The sequence below is a fragment of the Pogoniulus pusillus genome, chromosome 1, assembly GCF_015220805.1.
Source record: "Pogoniulus pusillus isolate bPogPus1 chromosome 1, bPogPus1.pri, whole genome shotgun sequence".
Taxonomy (NCBI): Eukaryota; Metazoa; Chordata; class Aves; order Piciformes; family Lybiidae; genus Pogoniulus; species Pogoniulus pusillus.
In genome coordinates, this window is record NC_087264.1 from 31846968 (window position 1) to 31868560 (window position 21593).

At 45.7% G+C, this 21593-nt stretch overlaps 1 protein-coding gene across 2 annotated transcripts in view; it reads left to right on the plus strand.

Annotated features, from left to right (window-relative positions):
• The first annotated feature begins 1652 nt into the window (after positions 1-1652).
• LOC135177589 (formin-1-like) overlaps positions 1653-21593 on the plus strand; it is an 83576-nt gene continuing 63635 nt past the window's right edge. For both annotated transcript variants that reach the window (XM_064147795.1, XM_064147786.1), the window contains exons 1-2: positions 1653-1730; positions 11741-13742. In XM_064147795.1, the coding sequence (XP_064003865.1) occupies positions 11867-13742 (1876 nt within the window). In that variant the 5' untranslated portion in view covers positions 1653-1730; positions 11741-11866. The remainder of the gene's footprint in view (positions 1731-11740; positions 13743-21593) is intronic.

Genomic DNA, 21593 nt, shown 5'->3' on the forward strand with positions numbered 1-21593 from the left:
TGCAGTGCATAGCTTTCAACTCTAATTAGCTCAGCAAACATGCCTTCCAACCTCTAATGTCCCTTTAAAACCTGGATGGTTTCAAGTTCCTTTCCAAATGCATTTCTGCATAGGTCCTTCCAAATCTACAGTGTTCTATATAGGGTAAACGAAGCAGAAGGCAGGTTGCATTTATCCTATGACAAGATGAAAAGCTGATTACGCAGATGAGTGCAGATGAAGTGGAAACCTCCCAGAGATTAGGTTTTGCTCTCAGTGTGCCCTACATTGCAGCCTGACATAATCGTTTCATTGGGGCTGCTTCTGGTGAACTCCTGTCCACACAGAAGCCAGGCGCTCGCAAAAAAGGGAAGTCACTAACAACGTAATTGTTAATCTTCCAAAATCCCGAAGCCTTCCACTCCCTGCTCTGCTGGCTTGCCTCAATACACAGAGCATGAGCCAGTGTTCTGCACGGGACACTGGCTGATGCTTGGAAAATGTCAGGTAAAAAGGACAAACCACAACTTGCTAATATTTCAAATGGAAATGGTGATGCAAGTGGCCGAAGATGATGTCAATCTGATGACCCTCGGTGTTTTGAATGATTGCTGCTTAAGTATTATCACTTTCAGTTATGAAAAATCTGCGATGAGCTAATAAAGAATAAATGTACAATGTGTTAATGGACCTCAGCAGAGCCAAGTGACCTTTCCAGGAGGCTGTCAGGTACAGTGAGAAAGGGCATTGCATTGCAGTGTTTCAGTATTGATAAGGGTCATAGGCACTGGTGGGAAACGCAAGACCATTTCTTTCTTCCACTTGTGTCTGTTACTGGAAAGATTTTAACCCTAGCTCTGCTGCTTCTGAATGGTGGCTGTTATTTACACCTGACTATGCTGTTCCCAAGGCGTTCTTCCTTCCATTTGAGCGCCTTCCAGAATGCAGAACTTTAGAGAGTAGCAGGAGGATGAGCAGTAGAAAAAATAACATTTAGAGCAGTAAAATTTCTCTTGCTCCACCTGAAATGCTGTTCCCTGAAATCGCCAGGCAACTTAGGAGATAGCTGAGGAAACCAGCCTGTGGTGTGCTTTACCTCTTCGCGCAGTGCTGGCGTAGAGGGCAGAGCTGCTTGCTCTCTAAGGCTGCATCTCGGAGCCGGCTCCGGGCTGCCAAAGGGCCGTGCGGCAGCTGCGGCGGTGAACCAGGAGCTGGGCAGAGACGCTCCTGCCGGAGCGAAACATCTGATGGCCTACGCAGGGGCACTTCATGACAGCAATAGGGGGGCCGAACTCCGACCTGGCAGCGCCCCGAGAAGCCGCACTTCGCCCATGCTCCGTGTTCCGAATGACACATCCCCAGCCGGCAGAAGCCAAGGCCACGGCCGCGGCCGCTCCGGATGGCCAGGAGCACCTGCAGTCCAGGGAGCCCTTCCCGCAGGCCTCAAGTCTCAGCGGGGCCGCCGCTGCGTGTGGGGTCTCCGCCGGCGCGGGGTCTCCGCCGGCGCGGGGCAGCTGCGCACGCCGCGATTGGCCGCGCGCCCCGCCAGTCCCCTCGCGCCGCCTCCCCCCGCGGGAGGGGCCAGCGGGGCGCGCGCACGGCCGGGGTCTCTCCGGCGCCGTGGAGAAGCCGAGCGGCGGAGGCGGCCCCGGGCAGCGCGGGGCGGCCGCAGGCACCCAGCCCCCCGTGTCCTCCCCCGCGCTTGGAGCAGCGCCTGGAGCGTCGGCGGCCGGGGCTCCGCTTTTCGCAAGGTAATAAAGACCCTTCGGTTTGCTTGTCCGCCGCTCTGCCCGATCGCCCGCGGCGGCTTCTGGCGCAGTCGAAGGGATCAGAAAAGAACCCCGCACACTCGGGAGTGCAGTGACAGGATCTGTTTAGTCCTTGTTGGCATCCCGTCTGCTCTCTTGCTGTTTATAAATAGCTTCTGCGGGATCACAGAAACTGGCATCGCTCAGTTTCTCTTGCGGTGCTACCAAAGTCCGTCGCTCTCCTCCCTCCCCCTTTCCTGCCGGCTCTATTCGTTCAAGTTGTGAGTGGATTACTTCTCCCTGCCCCCAAATGACTCCTCAACCTCTGTGTTCTCCTTTCGGTGTGCTGTGTGGGGTAGGTGCAGTCCGGTGGGGACTGCAGATGGCTAGGCTTCGGTAGCATCTGATGGATGGCGATGCCTGCTGCGCTCGGGAGGGCAGATGAGTGGCGGCAGACATGTGATTGGTATTTACGGGCTCCGGCAGGCTGCCGCTCGGGGCTGCGCGGCGTATGGGGGCACCGCGGCGGGCGAGGCTGCTGAGCTCCGGCCCTCGGAAGGAGCGCGTTTGGATGGAAACAGCTGCAAGTATCTTTTACGTGCAGGGAAAGGACACAGACTAACATTCTGACAGAGCCCTTGCTGTCTTGCACAGCCCCTCAGACTGACACTCTGAAAGAACTCTTCTGTTGCCGTCTTGCACAGCCGCTTTTTTTTTTTTTCTTTCTTTCTTTCTTTCTTTCTTTTTTTTCTTCGTTTGGTTTTGGCTTGAGGACTAAATAATAATGCTTCTGGCTGTCCCACAGCCTTGTCTTGTGATATTTGTTTTCCCTGAGAATGTAGCAGGAATCATAATGGGTCCTTACTTCCTTGGAGCTTCACAGAAAATTAAGCAGTGTTTAAAAACTGCTGAGAAATGATAGAGAATCAGAGAATGTCAGGGGCTGGCAGGGACCTCGAAAGACCATCTAGTGCAGCCCTCCCCTAGAGCAGATCACACTGGAACGTATCCAGACAGTTCTTGAATATCTCCAGGGAGGGAGACTCCACAACCTCCCTGGGCAGCCTGTTCCAGTGCTCTGTCACTCTCATAGTGAAAAAAGTCTTCCTCAGGTTCACATGGAACCTCCTATGCCTCAACTTCCACCCATTGACCCCTGTCATGTCACTGGGCATCACCAAGAAGAGGCTGGCTCCATCCTCCTGGCATTCACTCTTTACATATTTGTAAACATTAATGAGGTCACCCCTTAGTCTTCTCCTCTCCAAGCTAACAAGCCCCAGCTCCTTCAGGCTCTCCTCATAAGGAAGATGTTCAATTCCTTAATCGTTTTTGTGGCTCTGCGCAGGACTCTCTCAAGCAGCTCCCTGTCCTTCATAAGCTGGGGGGCCCAGAACTGCACACAGTACTCCAGATGAGGCCTCACCAAGACAGAGTAGAGGGGAAGGAGAACCTCCCTTGATCTACCAACCACAGCCCTTCTAACACACCCGGGAACAGCACTGTCCTTTCTGGCCACGAGAGCACACTGCTGGCTTATGGCCATTCACCAAGACTTCCAAGTCCGTCTCCCCTTCACTGCTCTTCAGCAGGTCACTCCCCAACCTATACTGATACATGGGATTGTTCTTTCCCAGGTGCATGACTCTACACTTTTCTCTGTTGAATTTCATTCAATTTCTCCCTTCTGATGATGTTCCTAATTTTAGTAGTTTATTTCCATCCGTCTTTTCAATTAGTTGTTCATGATGGTTTAATGATCATCTTGGAGAAATGTCTTTTGCAAGTGTTGCCATTCAACTATTATGTAAACATCTAAAACTCTTTGTGCAGGTAGTGTTCCTGTGAAGTTCAGGTGAATCACTTAGAGGTACCATACTAATTTATTTCCAGCCTTCCTTTGAATTAATTGCTCTTGATGGTCTAATGATCATTTTGCTTGGAGAAACGTCTTCTGCAAGTGTTGTCATTCAGCCATTATAGAATCATAGAATCATAGAATCAACCAGGTTGGAAGAGACCTCAAAGATCATCCAGTCCAACCTATCACCCAGCCCTAGCCAGTCAACTAGACCATGGCACTGAGTGCCTCATCCAGTCTTTTCTTGAAGACCCCCAGGGACGGTGCCTCCACCACCTCCCTGGGCAGCCCATTCCAATGGGAAATCACTCTCTCTGTGAAAAACTTCTTCCTAACATGTACACATTTAAAGCTATTTCTACGAGTAGCATTACTATGAGGTTGAGGTAAATCATTTGGAGGTACCATTCTGAAACCTTCACCTTTCAGGTAGCTGAGCCTGTGCTTGCAGGCTGAACAGAAACAGTTCAGACAGTTTGGATTAAATGGAAAATAGAAGAGAGAGAGAAGAAATGCCTTTTATATTACTAAAAAACAGATGCTGTCAACCCATAACATCGTTAACTTCATTTGAAGCACCTGTAGACAGAATGTCTAGGGATGGAGAGTTGCAATTTGTTGTGTAGTGTCTTTTTAGCGATGGAAGTAGGTTGCACTCAAAACTAATCTCATTAAAAGTCAAGTGCAATGAAGATGCAGGTTCCCTTGTGTAGATGTATGAGTGAGGTGTGTAGCTGCATGGATGTAAGTGGCTTAATCACTGTAGTGAGAAATGGGTGAATGGTTCTTTAACACTTTGCAGCTGGTTAGGATAAGATACAGACATAGGTAAAAGTACTGTATCTCTGCAGAGATTACTTCATATAGGTGTTTCCAGAAAATCTGAAATGCTTTTTCAATTTCTGTCTTCACTCTTCCTGACTGTGAACAGATCCATCTGTCAACCCCTGTTCATTTTAAATGAAGTGTGGCTCATTAGGTGGTGATGCTAAGCTGGTGAAAAATCTTGCTCTGGAAAAAGCTCAGCAGCGAGCCACTGAAGCCCTTTACATGCCATGGAAGCTATGGGCAAATATCAAAGAGAAACTGGCTAATGGCTGCTTTTAAAAATAAATGCCAAAGTAGTGAATGTCAACTTTATATTGTCATATAAAAACCTGGTGAGGAGTCAGTTGTGTCTGGGATGTGAACAACTGCTGGGTATTTTTTTGTCCTTGTTTGGACTGATATCTCCCTTTTCTTCCACCAGAGAAAAAGCTAATAATTTTTCCTGCTTTATATAAGAGCCCCTCCTGATGATTTGTCTGTGTAAAGAAGCATGTCAGCTTGGGTCTTGACTGCACTGTTTAACAAGCTGATCCTTTCTGAAGGATCCTGCTTTAAGTGGCATACAGAAAATGTCTCACAGAAGCAAACTTCTGCAAGTGACCTCAGAGAGTGGTCAAGAGTAGGAAAAGAAAAGTGAGAAGAATGTTAGAGGTCTTGGTTAAGGCTCTAGGGTGGGGTTGTTTTCAGCTCTTTCCTATACCATTTAAGAACTTCTTCCTAATGTCCAGCCTAAACCTTCCCTGGTGCACCTTGAGGCTGTTCCTTCTTGTTCTATCACTACTGATCTGTGAGAAGAGACCAGCAGCAAACTCTCTCTATTGTCCTTTCATGTAGCTGCAGAGAGTGATGAGGTCTTCCCTCAGCCTCCTCTTCCTCACACTAAACAGTCCCAGTTCCCTCAGCTGCTCTCCATCAGACTCATTCTTCGGCCCTTCACCAGCTTGGTTGCTCTTCAGAATGAGAAACAAATGTCCATGTGCTTCTGTGTTTCTGTTTTCCAAATTTAGTTTGCATCCTCTTCTGCACCCAGTCTTGGTATCTAAACGTTCACCAGCTTTTAATTTCACTTCAGCTCTTTTGGCACAAAATAAATTATCTTCTAGTTTGATCTTGAGTGACTTTTAAAAGAGATGAGCTGACTGTATATTGCATTAGCTTTTAGGTATCATGAAGGGGACCAAAAAGGCAGGAAATTGGCCACTGTTTGATATCAATCTATATTGGATAGCTATAACTCACTGGAATCTGAACATTAACTGAGGGCACAGAGGACATTGTCAGCAACTTTGCTAATGACACCAAACTGGGAGCAGTGGCTGACACCCCCTCAGGCTGTGCTGCCATCCAGACGCACCTGGACAGGCTTGAGAGCTGGGTGAGCAGGAATTGAATGAACTCCAGCAAGACCAAGGGTAGAGTCTGGCATCTGGGAAAGAACAACCCCGTGGACCAGGATAGGCTGGGGACTGACCTGCTGGAGTGCGGCGCAGGGAAAAGGGACCTGGGGATCTTAGTGGACAGAAGGATGCCTATGAACAGTGTGCCCTGTGACCCAGAAGTCCAGTGGCATCCTGAGGTGGATTAGAAGGGAGTAGGTTATTTGGACATACTTGGAGACAGTAGGAGCAAAGACTGCATTAATATTGTAATGACCAGGCACAACAAATCAGTCTTAGGGTTTTTTTTGTTGTTGTTTTTTGTCCTGATTTATGCCTAATGATCTGCTTAGTTCAACTTTCACCTGTGACAGGAGATCCTGCAGAGCCTAGAGCCACCTGCAACAGGGAATCTGAGGGAACTGATGTTTTCTTTTTACCATGATCATTTAAAGCCTTATGCAATATCATAGCACCTTTCCCTGATGAATGTTTGTGATTTTGCTTCCCTCTCACTGCTGCCAGAATGCAGGTACGGTGTGAATGGCAAGCCTCAGCACTTCCACCTCAACATAGAGAAAGCAAGCCTGCCAGATGTGCTGCATGAATCAAAGTAACTGTGCCCTGGTCATGCAGATCCTGCCATTTATTCCCTTTCCATGGGAAGCTTAACCTCTGATCATTAGTTCGGACATTCAGATTGGTTTTAAATCCAGTTCTTTGTGGTGATCTCTAGCATAAGAAGGATGCAGAGCTGTTGGAGTCCAGAGGAGGCCACAAAGATGATCCAAGGGCTGCAGCACCTCTGATGTGAGGACAGGGTGAGGAAGCTGGGGGTGTGCCGTCTGCAGAAGAGAAGACTCCAGGGAGACCTTAGAGTTGCCTGCCCATAGCTGAAGGGATCTTGCAGGAAGGCTGCAGAGGGACTTTTCATGAGGGTGTCTAGAGACAGGACAAGGGGCAATGGTTTGAAGCTGCAGCAGAGCAGGGTTAGACTGGAGCTGAGAAGGAAGTTCTTCAGTAGGAGCATGGTGAGACTCCTGAAACAGGCTGCCCAGGGAGCCTGTGGCTGCCTCCTGCCAGGGGGTGTTGAAGACCAGACTGGATGAAGCCTTGAGCAGCTGAATCTAGTTGCGAGGTGTGCCTGCCCATGGTAGGGAGGTTAGACCACATGAGCTCTGAGGTCCCTTCCAACCTAAGCCATGCTATGATAATGCAGGACTTAGTATCTACACAAGCCCTTATATATTTTCTTGAGTTGAGCCCTTAGAAAATTACTGGAGATCCATGAATCATTAACACTGAATTAAGAATTCTTGACATTGAATTGATCTCCATTTAGAGACTCATTATATCTTCCATTTTAAATGGTGTTACCAAAATCTTGATGTCAAGTCTGCATTTCTTACAACAAGCCTTCAGTTGGCATTTTTGTCAAAGCCATTCTTTTTAACTTGCTGCATGTTAAGCTTATTACGCTGCAACACTGTCTTCATGATTTACACTCCTCACTTTCTCACTGTCAGAGTTGCCTTGTTGCTAAAGTTAGAACCCTCTTGAAGGATCTGTGCAACCTATTACAATCTTAAAACTATTTGAATTTTAGAAAAAAAATAGAAATGGGTGGTTTTTTTTTTTAGAAGTCCATTTGCCTGTTGACAGAATAGGTGAGTTTCCAAAGAATTTAATCCATGGAATTCCAGGATAGGACACGGACCAAGAAAATCACAGTAACAGAGAAGCAATAAACCATTTTTAATTGATTTGCACTTAAGACAGATAAATCAAGCTAAATGTTTTGCATATAACCACCAATAACTTAATATCCTTATTTGTTTAACAAGACTTTGGGAAGCCTGTAGTCTCTCTTCTGAGGTGGACAGTAATTTGGTTTATAATTTTTGGTTAATTGCAGTCATGTCAAAAGCATTTAGCTACATACAGAATGCTGCTAGCAGAAAGTGCCAGGGAGGAAGACAAATGCAAGAGGAACTCTCTGCTTTAACTCTTCTTTCTTTGAAGTGTTAATGTGATCATTACAGGTCATTGCATCCCATTTCACAGAACCAGAGGACAGGTTCAGGTTGGAGAGGACCTCAGAGCTCATCTCCAACCTCCCCACCATGGGCACGGACACCTCTCAGCTACACTCAGCTGCTCAAGGCCTCATCCAGCCTGGCCTTCGACACCACCAGGGAGGAGGCAGCCACAGCCTCCCTGAGCAGCCTATGCCAGAGTCTCACCACCCTCACACTGAAGAACTTCTTCCTCAGCTTCACTCTAACCCTGCTCTGCCTCAGCTTCAAACTATTCCCCCTTGTCCTGTCTCTAGACACCCTGATGAAAAGTCCCTCTGCAGCCTGCAGGATCCCTTCAGGTACTGGCAGGCAGCACTAAGGTCCCTCTGGTGTCTTCTCTTCTCCAGGCTGAGCATCCCCAGCATCCCCTATCCTTGTATCAGTTTGTTATTTTTGCTGGCTATCAATGCAAATGTAGTGGTTTGGGTTTACTTTTTCTGCTAATGCGATGTGCTTCTGTTCAACCATGTAGATTACATTTCAGACATGTGAACAGAGCTCTGTGCCAGCTGCTTTGGTCTAGTATGGCACTGTTATTACTTTAAGAGTAACTGACTATTAACTAGTACAGCTTTTCATTAAGACCTCTGTATCCTGAGGCAAAAGATTTTTCTTCTTGTAATTAACTTTTATGTCACTGTATGAGTTCAGCTGAGTATCAGCTATATGTCCCTTTTAAGTTATAGGATTTTGTTGTACAATCCTTAGATACAGAAAGTTGGGGGGCAATATTTCTTTGGGTAAGGTATATATATGACATTAATGCAAGACCATCTGATGCTGTTCTTAAGGAACAAACCTTGTCTTCATTTTTATGACAGGTGAAATAATTCTGACATTTATTTTAATTTCCAAATTTGCCAACTCCCCTCAAAGTATCATCACTGCTGTTTTCCATCTGCTGTGCACTCAAAAGATCTGATAGGTGTAGCCTTTAAAGCTGATCTAAGCTGGCATAGCAGGGGATTGTCAAAGATGGTCACATTGAAGAAACATCTGCAGCTGAGGAGGAATAGCTCCATGCACCACTGCAGGGTAGGGGCTGGAAAGCAGCTCCACAGAGAAGGATCCTGGAGTCTTGGTGAGTAGTAAGTTCTTCATGGGGTAGCAATGTGCCCCGGTGGCTAAGTATAGTGTACTTGGGTGCATGAAGAAAAAGGAGTCCAGCAGGTCAAGGGAGGTTCTCCTCCCCTTCTTCTCAGCCCTAATTAGACCACATTTGGACTGCTTCATCCAATCCTGGGCTCCCAAGTTTAGGAGGGACAGGGAAGGACTGGAGACAGCTCAATGGAGAGCACTGAGGATGGTTAAGGGACTGGAGCATTTATTCATCTGATAGGAAAGACTGAGGGCCCAGGGGCATTTCAGTCTGGAGAAGAGAAAGCTGAGAGGGCACCTTATCAATGTCTACAAACACCTGAAGGGTCTCTGTGGGGAGGATAGAGCCAGGCTCTCTTCAGTCATACCCAGGGATAGTATGAGGGGCAGTGCATGTAAACTCAATCACAGGAAGTTCCATCTCAGCATGAGAAAAGACTTTTTCCCTGTGAGGCTGCTGCAGCCCTGGAGCAGGCTGCCCAGAGAGGTTGTGGAGTCTCCTTCCCTGCAGACTTTCCAGACCCACCTGGATGCCTTCCTGTGTGGCCTGCCCTAAGTGGCCCTGCTCTGGCAGGGGGTTGGACTGGATGGTCTCTGGAGGTCTCTTCCAACCCCTAGCATTCCGTGATTTATTTGTTTGTAATTGGGAAAGAGCTTGTAGTTGCCATATGATTTAAAGGAGAGCTGTAGGCCTCCTTTCAGTAATGTACTGATTCAGAGCTCAGATTAGGTTAGGGAAGCTGCTTATATTTTGGGAGGGGGATAGCCCAGTAAGTTGGTGTGGCCGAGGCAAGGGCTAGCTAGTTCTCTCCCTCACAGATGTAGTTTTCATGTGTTTCCCCCCAAAAAAATCTTGCATCATGTTACCAAGAGTAATGTACTCTTTGGACCTGAGTTGAGTTGTACCTGATGATATCACAGATGTCATCTGAGGATATTAAATTTGATCATGTCTGGATCTGTAGCTGCTGGGTCTGTAGTTTCCAGGATGCTGTTTCCTTTTAGAAACTTAATCATATTTCAATGAGAAAATGCCATGCCAGCTGACATGAAACAGAAGATCCCATAAAATCATTCAGACTAATTGAACATTGAGGCTTCTTTCTAGATAAGACTGAAATACCCAAAATACAGCCTGTCTTGTTCTGGGGTTAAAAAGCAGTTGCCTTTCTTACTATTGCTTTTGCTATTTTCTAAATCAAATGCACTGACAAATACTTTGCTGTGGTGCATTATCTTCTGTAAGTCAGTGTTAAACATAGATCTGATCTCCTTGGTTATCCATTCTCACCTTAGGTTTTGATTCTTCCTTTTCTTCTTTCTTTTTTCCTGGTTTAACTGCTCCAGGTTTCCTTGCCATCACTTCCTTGAAATGGAGACCTCATTGCTCTCCACAGCTCCCTGCAGGGAGATTGGAGAGAGGAAGGGGCAGCCTCTGCTCCCTGGTGGCAAGGGACAGGAGCACAGGAAATGGTTCCAAGCTTTGCCAGGGGAGCTTCAGGCTGGATTTTAGGAATTGTTTCTTCCCTGAAAGGGTTCTCAAACATTGGAATGGTCTGCTCAGGGCAGTGCTGGAGTCACCCTCCCTGGGGGTGTTCAAGCAGCCTGTGGAGCTGATGCTTAGAGACATGGTTTAGTGTTGACCCTTCAGTGCTGGGTTGAGGGTAGGACTGGATGAGCTTGGAGGTCTCTTCCAACCAGATGTACTCTGTGATATCCAACCTATAGCAAGAAAACATGACATAATGCAAAGGGAAGGAAATAACAAAGCTGCAGTAGTGCAGTTACAGCACTGCATGCTGGATTGAAATAGATTTATACAGGTGCTGTATACTGGACAAACAAACAGATGTTTTTTAATTTATTTTGTTTCTTGTAAGTTTTCTTGATGTCACAGCATCTCCACAGATAAATATGAGAAGAAAATGTTCAGCCTCTCATTTTTTAAAAGTACACTTCCTTGGTAAAGAAAGCAGTGTGAGCCAATTCCATTGTGATGGTGTTCTGTTGCTGGTTGTGCAGAGTAAAAATCATAGAATCATGGAATTGTCAGGGTTGGAATGAACCTCAAGGACCATCTAGTTCCAATTCCCCTACCATGGGCAAGGACACCTCACACTACATCAGGCTGTCTTAGAGCCTCATCCAGCTTGGCCTTAAAAATCTCCAGGGATGAGGCTTCCACCACCTCCCTGGGCAACATATTCCAGTGTCTCACCACCCTCATGGTGAAGAGCTTCTTCCTTAAGGTCTAATCTCAATCTGCCCTCCTCTAGCTTGGATCTATTCCCTTCAGTCCTATCGCTGCCTGACATCCTAAAAAGTCCTTCCCCAGCTTTCTTGTAGCCCAATTCATAGAATCATGTATAGGACCTTACAGGTCCTTGTCCTTTCCAGACTGGCAAGATACAGGCTTCAATGATTCTTCTGACTACATCTTAACAGCAAGCTAACTTTTAACAGAGAGGCTGCAATAGGTTTTGGCACTGAAGAGATTGAAGAGTAAATTCTGTTTGAAATGGGTGTTTCAATGAACATCTCATGATGTTATGGGACAGTATTGACTGAGAGCCCGAGAGATGATGCGTGTGAGAAGGATTATGATTCCTGCTCTGAGTCTTGGCAGTGTCATCCTGTTTGTGTCAGCCTTCTTGAGGTAAAAGATTTATATTAGAAAATACCAAGAGAAGATTGTGCTTCTGGAGGCTTGTTATTTGTCATATTGCATTTGCCATAATCAAGTCTGACAGGCTTCTCTTTGTTTTTTTCCAGCAGACAATATTATTGTGGAAGATTAGTCACATGCCTCCCACCCATTCCCTGCCTCACATGCTATGTCATGCAAGCTTTGAAACCCTTAGCACCTCATTTAAATGAGTGAGTAACTGGGCAGGCATAATGGAAGGCACGCATACTGTCCTGCAATTGCACACACCCATTATGGAGCTTTGCTACATCAGCTTCTATCTTCCGGAGGGCAAAGTCAGAGGATTTACTTACAAGGGCTGTCTGACTCTGGACAGAACCAGGAAACGCTTCTGCAGCTGCTATCAAGTGCAGGAGCAGTTAGAGATGGAGCTGAAAGAACAGCCATATGAAAGCTTTGGAGAGATTATTTTCCATCAGACTACCACCAAAGACATTCTCATGGAGCTGTACAAATTGACTGCTGACAAGGAGAGACCGTGGAGATCACGCCACGTTCCAGGCCTTAACACGGGACAACAGGAGGGAAAGCGGCAGAATGTTGCTGGAGTCCCAAAACTTAAAGGTGAGGATTACTCCAGCTTCATATCTCAGCAGAAAATCTTTCTGGATTCCACAAACAAAGACAGTTTGAATCAAGCAAGAATGAGGAAATACAGAAGGAAGGAGAGCTTTCAGGAATTCAGACACCGGAGAGGGGGAAAAAAGATACACGAGCAGCATCTTTCTGTAATGAGCACGCCAGATATGCAACTGCAAAATAAGAAGAGAATCCCCACAAGATTTCCTAACAGGAGCTTTCCCAGTTCCTTTTCTACCTCCAGATGGGTGACAATAAAATGTAAGGATGATTTCCCAGTAGACAGTAGCATACAACCAGAGGAGTGGACAGGAGAAGGGTATTTTCTTGACAGCAAAAGAGCTGTGAAAGTGGATGCTGACATAACGAGTTCCAGCTCAAAACACAGCAAGGACCTGGCTGCAGCTGAACTGGTGGATGATAGAGAATGCACTCCTGGAGTTACAAAGGTACAACAGAGTACTTTGGTAAAACCACCTCAGGACTGTCTATCTAACAAACTTGAGACATTGAGTGAGTCTGCAGCTGCTAAAAGCTTGACAAGTAGCATGCACACTGAGCTGACATGCAAGGGGAAACCAGGAGTCACAGCTGTTGGAGAAGTACAGGATTCAGGAGCTTGTATTAAAGTTGCCAAACCCCTTGCAGAATCTTTACCTGATTTCCACAGAGATGAAGAAACCATTTCTGCTGTTCTCACAACAGTCCCTCATGAGTTTCTGTCAAAAACTGGAGTATGCAGCAGAGAGGAGGCTGCTGGAGACTTGAAGAGCATCAGGTTGCAGGAAAAGGAGCAGGACAGCTCTGGTTTGCAGCAGAAAGCAGAGAGAGTGCCCATTACTGATGAGTCATGCAACCTTCTGGGAGCAGTCAATAAAGCTCTTCTCAAAGTTATACGGAGTGACAGTTTGGATGAAGCTGCTGAATGGAAGAGGCTGCACCAAATTAGCAGAGTAGAGAGAAACCTGCCAGGCTCAGTACCTGAGAGGAGAACCCCAGTGTCCCGTGGAGGCAGCAAGCATCTAGTTTTGAACCTGCCTGTAAATGAAAGTCCTGATCTTTCTCAGGCAAGCAATCATCTTAAACTGGAAGAGAAAAGGCTGCCTTCACCCTTGCTAGCAGCAGTGAGTAATGTGTTCAGTAGTTCGTCCCCACTGCCTAGCACACACAGACAGATGTCACCAATCCCTTCTCCGCTGGCTTCCAGACTGCCCAGCCCGCAGCTGCATCACCGCATCCTCCCCTTACCAGCACAGCTCACCGGGGACGAGCCTGCATTCAGTGACTATGGCAGTGGGAGACATGGTGCTATAAACTTCTCTTTTACTGACTTGGAGCCACAGTTTTACCTGAAGCTTTCTGACCCTGCAGAGTTGGGATTTGCCAGCAGACAGCCAGACTTGCTTCAGAACGCAACTGAAGGGCGCATCGAGAAGCGCGCGCTGCACGACGAGCTTCCTGCTCAGGCACAGCACAGTTTCTGTCCAGGTCAGTCAACATTTCTTACATTTTTCAAGGACCAGAATCAACCAATCTTGAAAGCACTGGAGTGTGTTTTTAGTACTGGCCTTTAATAGTTAAGAGTATTTGTGCAATGAAGTTTTTACTTAAGAACGGAGTGAAAAGTTCATAGAATTCATAGAACCTCAGATTGGAAGGGACCTCAAGGATCATCTAGTCCAACCTTTCAGGGTAAGGATATAGTTTAAATGAGAAGTTGTTGCATATTTTTTTAAGATAAAGTTCTAGCAATATAAAATTGCCCTCCAGATGGTATTTTTTTGTGTCAGCTTATATTCACTCCTGTTCTTACTGAACTGCCTCAAAGTTAATTAAGTATTTTCCTGTATGCAGTGGGGGGAAAAAAAAGTATTTACTTGTTTCTAGTCCTGTTTTTCCTGTGCTCTGTTCTACTCTGATAAAATGTATTATCCCCAAATGTTCTTTTTAATTGGATTGCTTTGACTGATAGACTATTGCCTTGACAAGGTAGTTTACATTGCTTGAAGTGCAGGACTGCTGCTTTGACCAGCTCTAAGAACTTGGTGTAAATTCTCTGTCCACAAAAGGATTGCATGCAGGAGTACACGTTGCAATGTATGTGAGTAAGGTGCATGGGTTTATTTAGAAATACACAATGTGAGTAGGAAAATGCATCAATAGGTGGCATACAGAGTATCTGGCTTTGTTAGCTAGAACACCAGCATCTATCACTGCCACTTGGAGAGAGGCTGTTTGCAAAGGCCTGCAGGGACAGGACAGAGGGCAATGGCTTCAAACTAGAGAAGAGTGGATTTAGGCTGAATGAGAGGAACATGATTTGCACCAGGAGGGTGCTGGAACACTTCAACAGATGCCCAGGGAGGTGGTTGAGGCCCCGTCCCTGGAGATATTCAAGGTGAGGCTTAACAAGGCTCTGAGCAACCTGATCAGGTTGAGGATGTCTCTGCTGACTGCAGAGGGGGTTGGACTTAGATGACTTTTGGAGGTTACTTCCAACCCAACCAATTCTATGATTTCATCTTTTTTTCTGGAGGACCTGATGCTGCAGTGGTCTAGGTGTGGCTTAGACTGGTCTGTGTGCTCTTGCAGTGCAAAGTGGCAGGATTTCACTATCAAAGGTGCTGATCATCAACATTTTTATAGACAATAGAATAATTTTCTGTAGTCTGAAAGGGAAACTAGAAAAAATACTGAAACCCTCCCATTAATATCTGTATTTATTAGTATTTACCTAGGCAAGCCTCTTGTGTGATACATCTTCCTGCTCTTGCTTCACTTCAAGGTGTGTTTGTATCTCTTGCCATACCTTTGGCTGATTCAGCTCACTAAAGTGGCACAAAAATATATTTATTTTGCTTTTTCTTGAGGGTGGCAGAGAGTAGTCTGCCATTTTAGTTACCTATATTCATAGAAAGGTTTGGGTTGGAAGGGACCTCCAAACATCATCTAGTCCAACCCCCTCTGCACTCATCAGGGGCATTTTCAACTAGATCAGGTTGCCCAGAGCCCTGTTAACCCTCACCTCAAATATCTCCAGGAATGGGGCCTCAATCACCTTTCTGGGTAACCTTAAACTGCCTTACCAAGTGGCCCAGTGAGTGACTGACAGGGTGAGATACAAGATTCTGTAGTCCAAACCATGGAGGGAGAGGCTGCCACAAGAATAGGGGCTTCCAGAAGGGCAGGTGTGTAGGGATGTGAAACCATTCCCTTAGCCAGAGGGTGCTTTGGACCTGTGAGGCTTGTGTTTCTGCCTGCTCCTTTTAGAAGATGCTTTACTTCCACTCAAGGCTAAATCAGATTTAGACTGTTGAGTTGTTGACTGATGCAAACACTCATTGGTGGCAAAGAAATGGGAGCTGTGCCCTTGCTCTTTCATTCCTTTCTCGGTTCCTTCTCTGCTGTGTTAAGAAATTGTGGAAGTACCTACAGTGAATTTAAGAACGATGGAGAGTTTCCATTTGACCATCAGTTAGGTTGCTTGAAGGATTTACTTAATCTCAAAAATACTCCTTGGGTTCTGTTACTGTCACAGCTTGCAGTGCTTCATACTGCAAGGCACTGGCAGTTTTTATTACCTGTCTGGCTTTGGACTTGGAATATTTCTTAATTTGGGTTAAAATACCTTAATGTGTTACTTTAACGAATTGGACTCATTGGACAGTTCTACATGTCATTTTAATTCTCTTGTCCAGTTGTCTTAAATCTTCTTCACTCTCTGTGTAGTTGGAATCTATCCTGTTAGCTGTTTAAAATGTTTAGCTAAAGCAGAGGGTGCTTTGATTTCTGTTCTTCCACTTTTTTGCAATATCAGTTTCTTCCCAGCAGATCTTGGTGGCACAGATCTCATCATTTATTTCATTATGCAAAGCTTTATCTGTAGCTCACCTGAAAGCATGGATTTCTGTGTCTTCCTCTTGAAGTGCAACTGCTGGGCTTGGGAACAAGCCACAGCTCTTGTCTCAGCAAGTTAGTAGTTTACTGGGAAGCATTTATAGTGCAATAACAATTATTTAGCAGTTTTCTCTAAAAGTGGGACTTGGAGTTCACATTCCTGTACTTGCAGGTCATAGTTTCACTTGAATTATCACATTTCCAAGGAAAAGCTTTGGAATAAGGCTTTCAAGAAATAAACTAACCTGCTTCAAACAGCAAAACCAAAAGTCTGACCACTAAAACTCCTCATAAAGACAATTATTAAATCACAGAATGGTCTGGGTTGGAAGTGACCTCCAAAGGTTGTCCAGTCCAACCCCCTCGGCAGTCAGCAGAGACATCCTCCACTAGATCAGGTTGCCCAGAGCCCTGTTGAGCCTCACTTTGAATATCTCAAGGGTAGGGCCCCAACCACCTCCCTGGGAAACCTGTTGCAGTGTTCCAGCACCCTCATAGCAAAGAACTTTGTTCCTTACATCCAATCTAAGTCTGCTCTGCTTTAGTTTGAAGCCAGAAATTCTCAGAAGTGTAATTCTTGCATCTGTGTAGAGGAAGTTCTTTCTTTCTACTCTCACACAAAATACAGTATGCTTTTATAGATGTGGAGAAGCTGAGCTTGCTTTTGAAGTGGTCCTCAGTGTATCTGAAAATCTGCCTCTGGGAAGGATTTTCAGAGACTTTTTGATTCCTCTCTCTGCTTCTCTCTCAAGTTGTTCACACTGGTAGAAAAAAATAGGGAGATAATTTTCAGAGGTGTTACTGACTCAGCCTGAGATGACACTGCTGTGCTGCTTTACTAAGGACTGTCCAAAAGAGGAGGAAGATTAGTGGTGGGTTTAGCTCTTACTGAAGTCAATTTGATTCAGAGCAGTGAACTTCAAACCAAAAATCTCTGGTTTATGACATAGACTCTCTGACTTGGGGCAAGTCAACCAAGACATTCCAGGGCAGTGACTGGTGAATGTGCTTTGAGTCAGGATGAGACTGAGATGGGTCATTCACCATTCTGTCTGCTTTCCATCTTCAGCCTGGAGAAGGCTTGGGGAGACCTAACAGTGGCCTTCCAGTGTCTGAAGGGAGGCCTCCGGGAAGGATGGAGAGAGACTATTTACAAAGGCCTGCAGTGATAGGAATAGGGGCAGTGGCCTCAAACTAGAGCAGGGCAGATTTAAATTGGATGTTAGGAACAAGTTCTGCACCATGAGGGTGCTGGAACACTGCAACAGGTTGCCCAGGGAGGTGGTTGGGGCCTTATCCCTGGAAATATTCAAGGTGAGGCTCCAGAGGGCTCTGGGCAACCTACTCTAGTGGGAGATGTCCCTGCTGACTGCAGGGGGTTTGGACTGGATAAGTATTGAGGGTTCATTCCAACTCAGACCATTCTGTGATTCTATCTTACTGTTGCTGTGGAAAAAAAAACTAAGAAGGTGGAATGGTGAAAGCAGAAAGAGACAAGTGGGAAGAATCGTGTTCCTCTGCTCTCCCAGCCAATGAAGATTGATGCTTTTTGGTTATCTAGTAGTTGTGGGAAAAAATATATCCAACTAGCAAAGAAATGCAAAGTTAGCAGAACTGTAGAGAGACTGAAACTGACATCAGATAGAATGGAAGGCACTGAAATGGACAGGTCTATTTGCTCCCTTCTCCTAGCCAAGGTCTCCTTTCTCACTATCCCTCATTTTGTCTGGAAAAGCTTTGGTATTTTTATTGCTTTTTGATAGTTTGAGTCAGATCACTTTTAACTGTGTGCTATTAATTAGTGAAGTGGGAAGAACACTGGAGTGTGGACAGCTGAGGAAAGGGAACTCTAGCAGGCTGGGTAGAGAACAGGAATAGGGAATCAGAAAATGAGTGGAGGGTGGCAGATTAGAGATGAGAGGATTCCTTTCTGTGGGAAAATGTGCAAAAGGTTCTGTAACCTTTAGAGTGCACACAATATCTATAAAGCTGACAGTCTTACTGAGGATGGATGAAGCAGTGTGCTATACCATAGGGAATTTTGGAGATGCAAGGAAGACACGAGAGGGAGAGAAAAAAAAAGATAAGGTAAAAAGTTTTGGTTTAAAAGTCTTAATCTTTGTCATAATTCTGGACATCATTGTAGCTGTACCTATCCCTGCTGCTTATTAGATAGATGCTTGCTACTGCCAACAAGACTTTTATGGCAGCATCTCACTTTCCACTAGAAAGCATGGAAAATGAGCATTCTGGCAGACTTGTGTGGTTGCCACAAATGATGCACTGCCAGCTGCAAACATACCAGATGCTAATGGCTATCTCTGGCAGATCCATTTGGCAGTCTCAAAATGTAGTAAAAGTACTTCCATCACTGTGGACTTGCAGCCCAGAAGGCTAAGGGCAGCCTGGGCCGCATCAAAAGGAATGTGACCAGGGATGGAGAGGGGGGATTCTCCTGCTCTGCTGAGACCTCACCTGGAGTCCTGTGTCCAACTGTGGAGACCTCAACACAGGAAGGACATGGACCTGATGGTCCAGAGGAGGGACATGAAAATGATCAGGGAGATGGAACACCTCTGCTATAAGGACAGGCTGAGGGAACTGGGGGTGTTCAGGCTGGGGAAGAGGAGGCTCCAGGCAAAGCTAATAGCAGCCTGCCAGTCCCTGAAGGGGCTACAAGAAGGCTGCAGAGGAACTGTTTGCAAAGGCCTGCAGAGACAGGACAAGGGCAATAATTTAAATGGGAGCAGAGCAGACTTGAGATTGGATGTGAGGAACAAGTTCTGCACCGTGAGGGTGCTGGAGCACTGCAACAGGTTGTCCAGAGAGGTAGTTCAGGCCCCATTGCTGGAGATATTCAAGGTGAAGCTGGACAAGGCTGTGAGCAACCTGCTCTAGTGGAGGATGTCCCTGCTGAATGCAAGGGGTTGGACTGGATGACCTTTGAAGGTCACTTCCAACCCAACCATTCTAAGATTTTATGACTTGAGGTCTTGAGCAGCTGAGTCTAGTTGTGAGGTGTCCCTGCCTATGGTGGGGAGGTTGAAGTAGATGATCTATAAGGTCCCTTCCAACCTGAGTTATTCTATGACGAGTCTATGGCAATGTTTCTACTTCACATTATAAAGGGCTCTTTACTGTGATTTGGAGAAACACTGGAATAAGTAGTATTCTTAAACTGGTCTAAAACCATAGATCCTTGTATTTTAGGCTTCAAACTTTTTTCTGGGATTGAAGAGCACAAATATTTTAAAGATATTTTTATTTTGGTACTTCACTTGCTGGAGGAGCAGTTTTCTGACAGTTAAACCTGTGTTTTCCCATTTGTCCTTGGTTTATTCCTGTTTGATGTCAAACCATATCTTACTACTTACCTAAACTAGAATACCCTTGATTCTACAAATCTAGCAGTTCCATACTCCCAGCTCTGCATGTTTAGATTTCCAGCATTAGAGTAGCAAGTTGAAGTATCCATGTGAGAAAGCCTTAGGTTTGACTTTGTTTTGAGTGTATCATCACTAACCAAAAACGCATTTATCGTAGTGCTAGAAGACTTGTAATTGAAAAAGGGCATAGAGACAGTGTTTGAACCTTGATCCTTAATGAAGGTTGCAAAAATAATATATAAAGTTACTGTTGAGTTTCATTTTGCCTTTTCCTGACTTCCCCAACTCTTTATGCTGAAAAGGTACAAAGTAAGTGAAGAGAAACTTGCTAACGAGCCCTTATGGTGTGTTCCTGAGCCATGGTTTTGGAAAATGAAGTTTCGTGTAAACAAAACTCTGTTTGAAGGCTCTTCTAACAGGAGACAGCTGGTATTAGGTTGTTTTTGATGTTCCTTTTTATAAGGAAGGGAAGGGTTTATAAATATCTTCTGTAATTGAAGTGGTTCAGAGCATTGCTGATTTACATTTTAAAAGGGCTGTAGTGTGCTGTCCACCGCAAGCATGCACCTCGTGGAGGAAGTCTGCATCTAGATCACATGAGAGCATGAGGCACAGTTTCTCACAGGTAATTCACATGAAAGTAGTGTCCCTGAGTGTGGTGCTTCACTGAAGGCAGCTTACTCAGAGTGCATGAGCTTTGAAGGAGTGCACTGTAAAGGAGCTAAGGGTTATGTGACCTGGGCGAGAGCAGAATTGCATAAAAGAGGGAATTAATCAAGAGAAGCTCAGAATCGGTTACGTTGGAAGGGACTGCTTGAGATCATCTAGCCCAGCCTTCTGCTCAAGCAGGCTTGCCTAGAGCAGGTTGCCCAGACCGAGTGCAACAGGGTTTTGACTGTGTCCAGGGATGCTGACTGCACAAGCTGAGCAGGTAAGCCGTAGCAGTGCTTGGGCACTCTCACACAGCACAATGTTCAGTGTGCAAATGGAGTTTCATACATGGTTGTTTCTGCTCATGATGCTGTTAGCCTTTGGGGTTATTAATGCAAGGAACCTCAAGGTCCTTTTCTGCAAAGCTACTTTCCAGCTACCTACCCTAGCATAGAATCATAGAACCATAGAATCAACCAGGTTGGAAGAAACCTCCAAGATCATCCAGTCCAACCTATCCACCAGCCCTATCCAGTCAACTAGACCATGAACTGGTACCTGGGGTTATTCTTCCCCAGGTGCAAGAATGTGTACTTTGCCTTGAACAGGGATAGGTTCCTGTCAGCCTATCCCTCCAGCATGTAGAGGTTCCCTGGTGGATCAATCACTCCCCAGTTTTGTCTCATTAACAAACTTTAGAGTCCATTCTGTCCCATTGTCTGGGTCAGTAATGAAGATGGTGAACAGTGCTGGCTCCAGTGTTGAGTCCTGGCAAGCACCACTCCTTTGTTGCCCAGTTTCAAGCACTAGTTTCAACAGGAGTTAGTGCCACTCATCACAACAGCCTGGGCCTGCTCCTTCAGCCAGGCTCTAATCCCTCTAATCCATCTCACTGTCAATTTACCCAAGCTATGCTTTGTCAGCTTGATCAGGACGATGTTACAGAAGACAGTGCCAGAGGCCTTCCTGGGTAAAGGTTAACAACATGCACTGCTCTCCCCTTGTTGTACAGGGCACTGAGGTCCATCAAGCATTATTTCCCCTTTGTAAATCGATGCTGACTACTCCCAGTCAACCTTCTTGTCCTTCAAGTGTTTGAACTTGCTTCCCAGGAGGATTTTCTCCATCACCTTCCCAGAGACTGAAGTGTGAGTGACTGGCCTGTAATTCCTTGGGTTTTTCCTCTTGAAGATCAGAGTGACATCTGCTTTCTTCCAGTCTTCAGGAATCTCTATCTGTTTCCATGACCACTCAAAGATAATAAAGGAGTGACCTCATCATGACAACAGCCAGTTCCCACGGCATGTGTGAATGCAATCTGTTTGGCCCCATGGAATTATGTACATCCAGTCTGCTTAAATGCCACCTAACCTAGTCCTCCCCCATCAAGGAGGACTTATGTCTT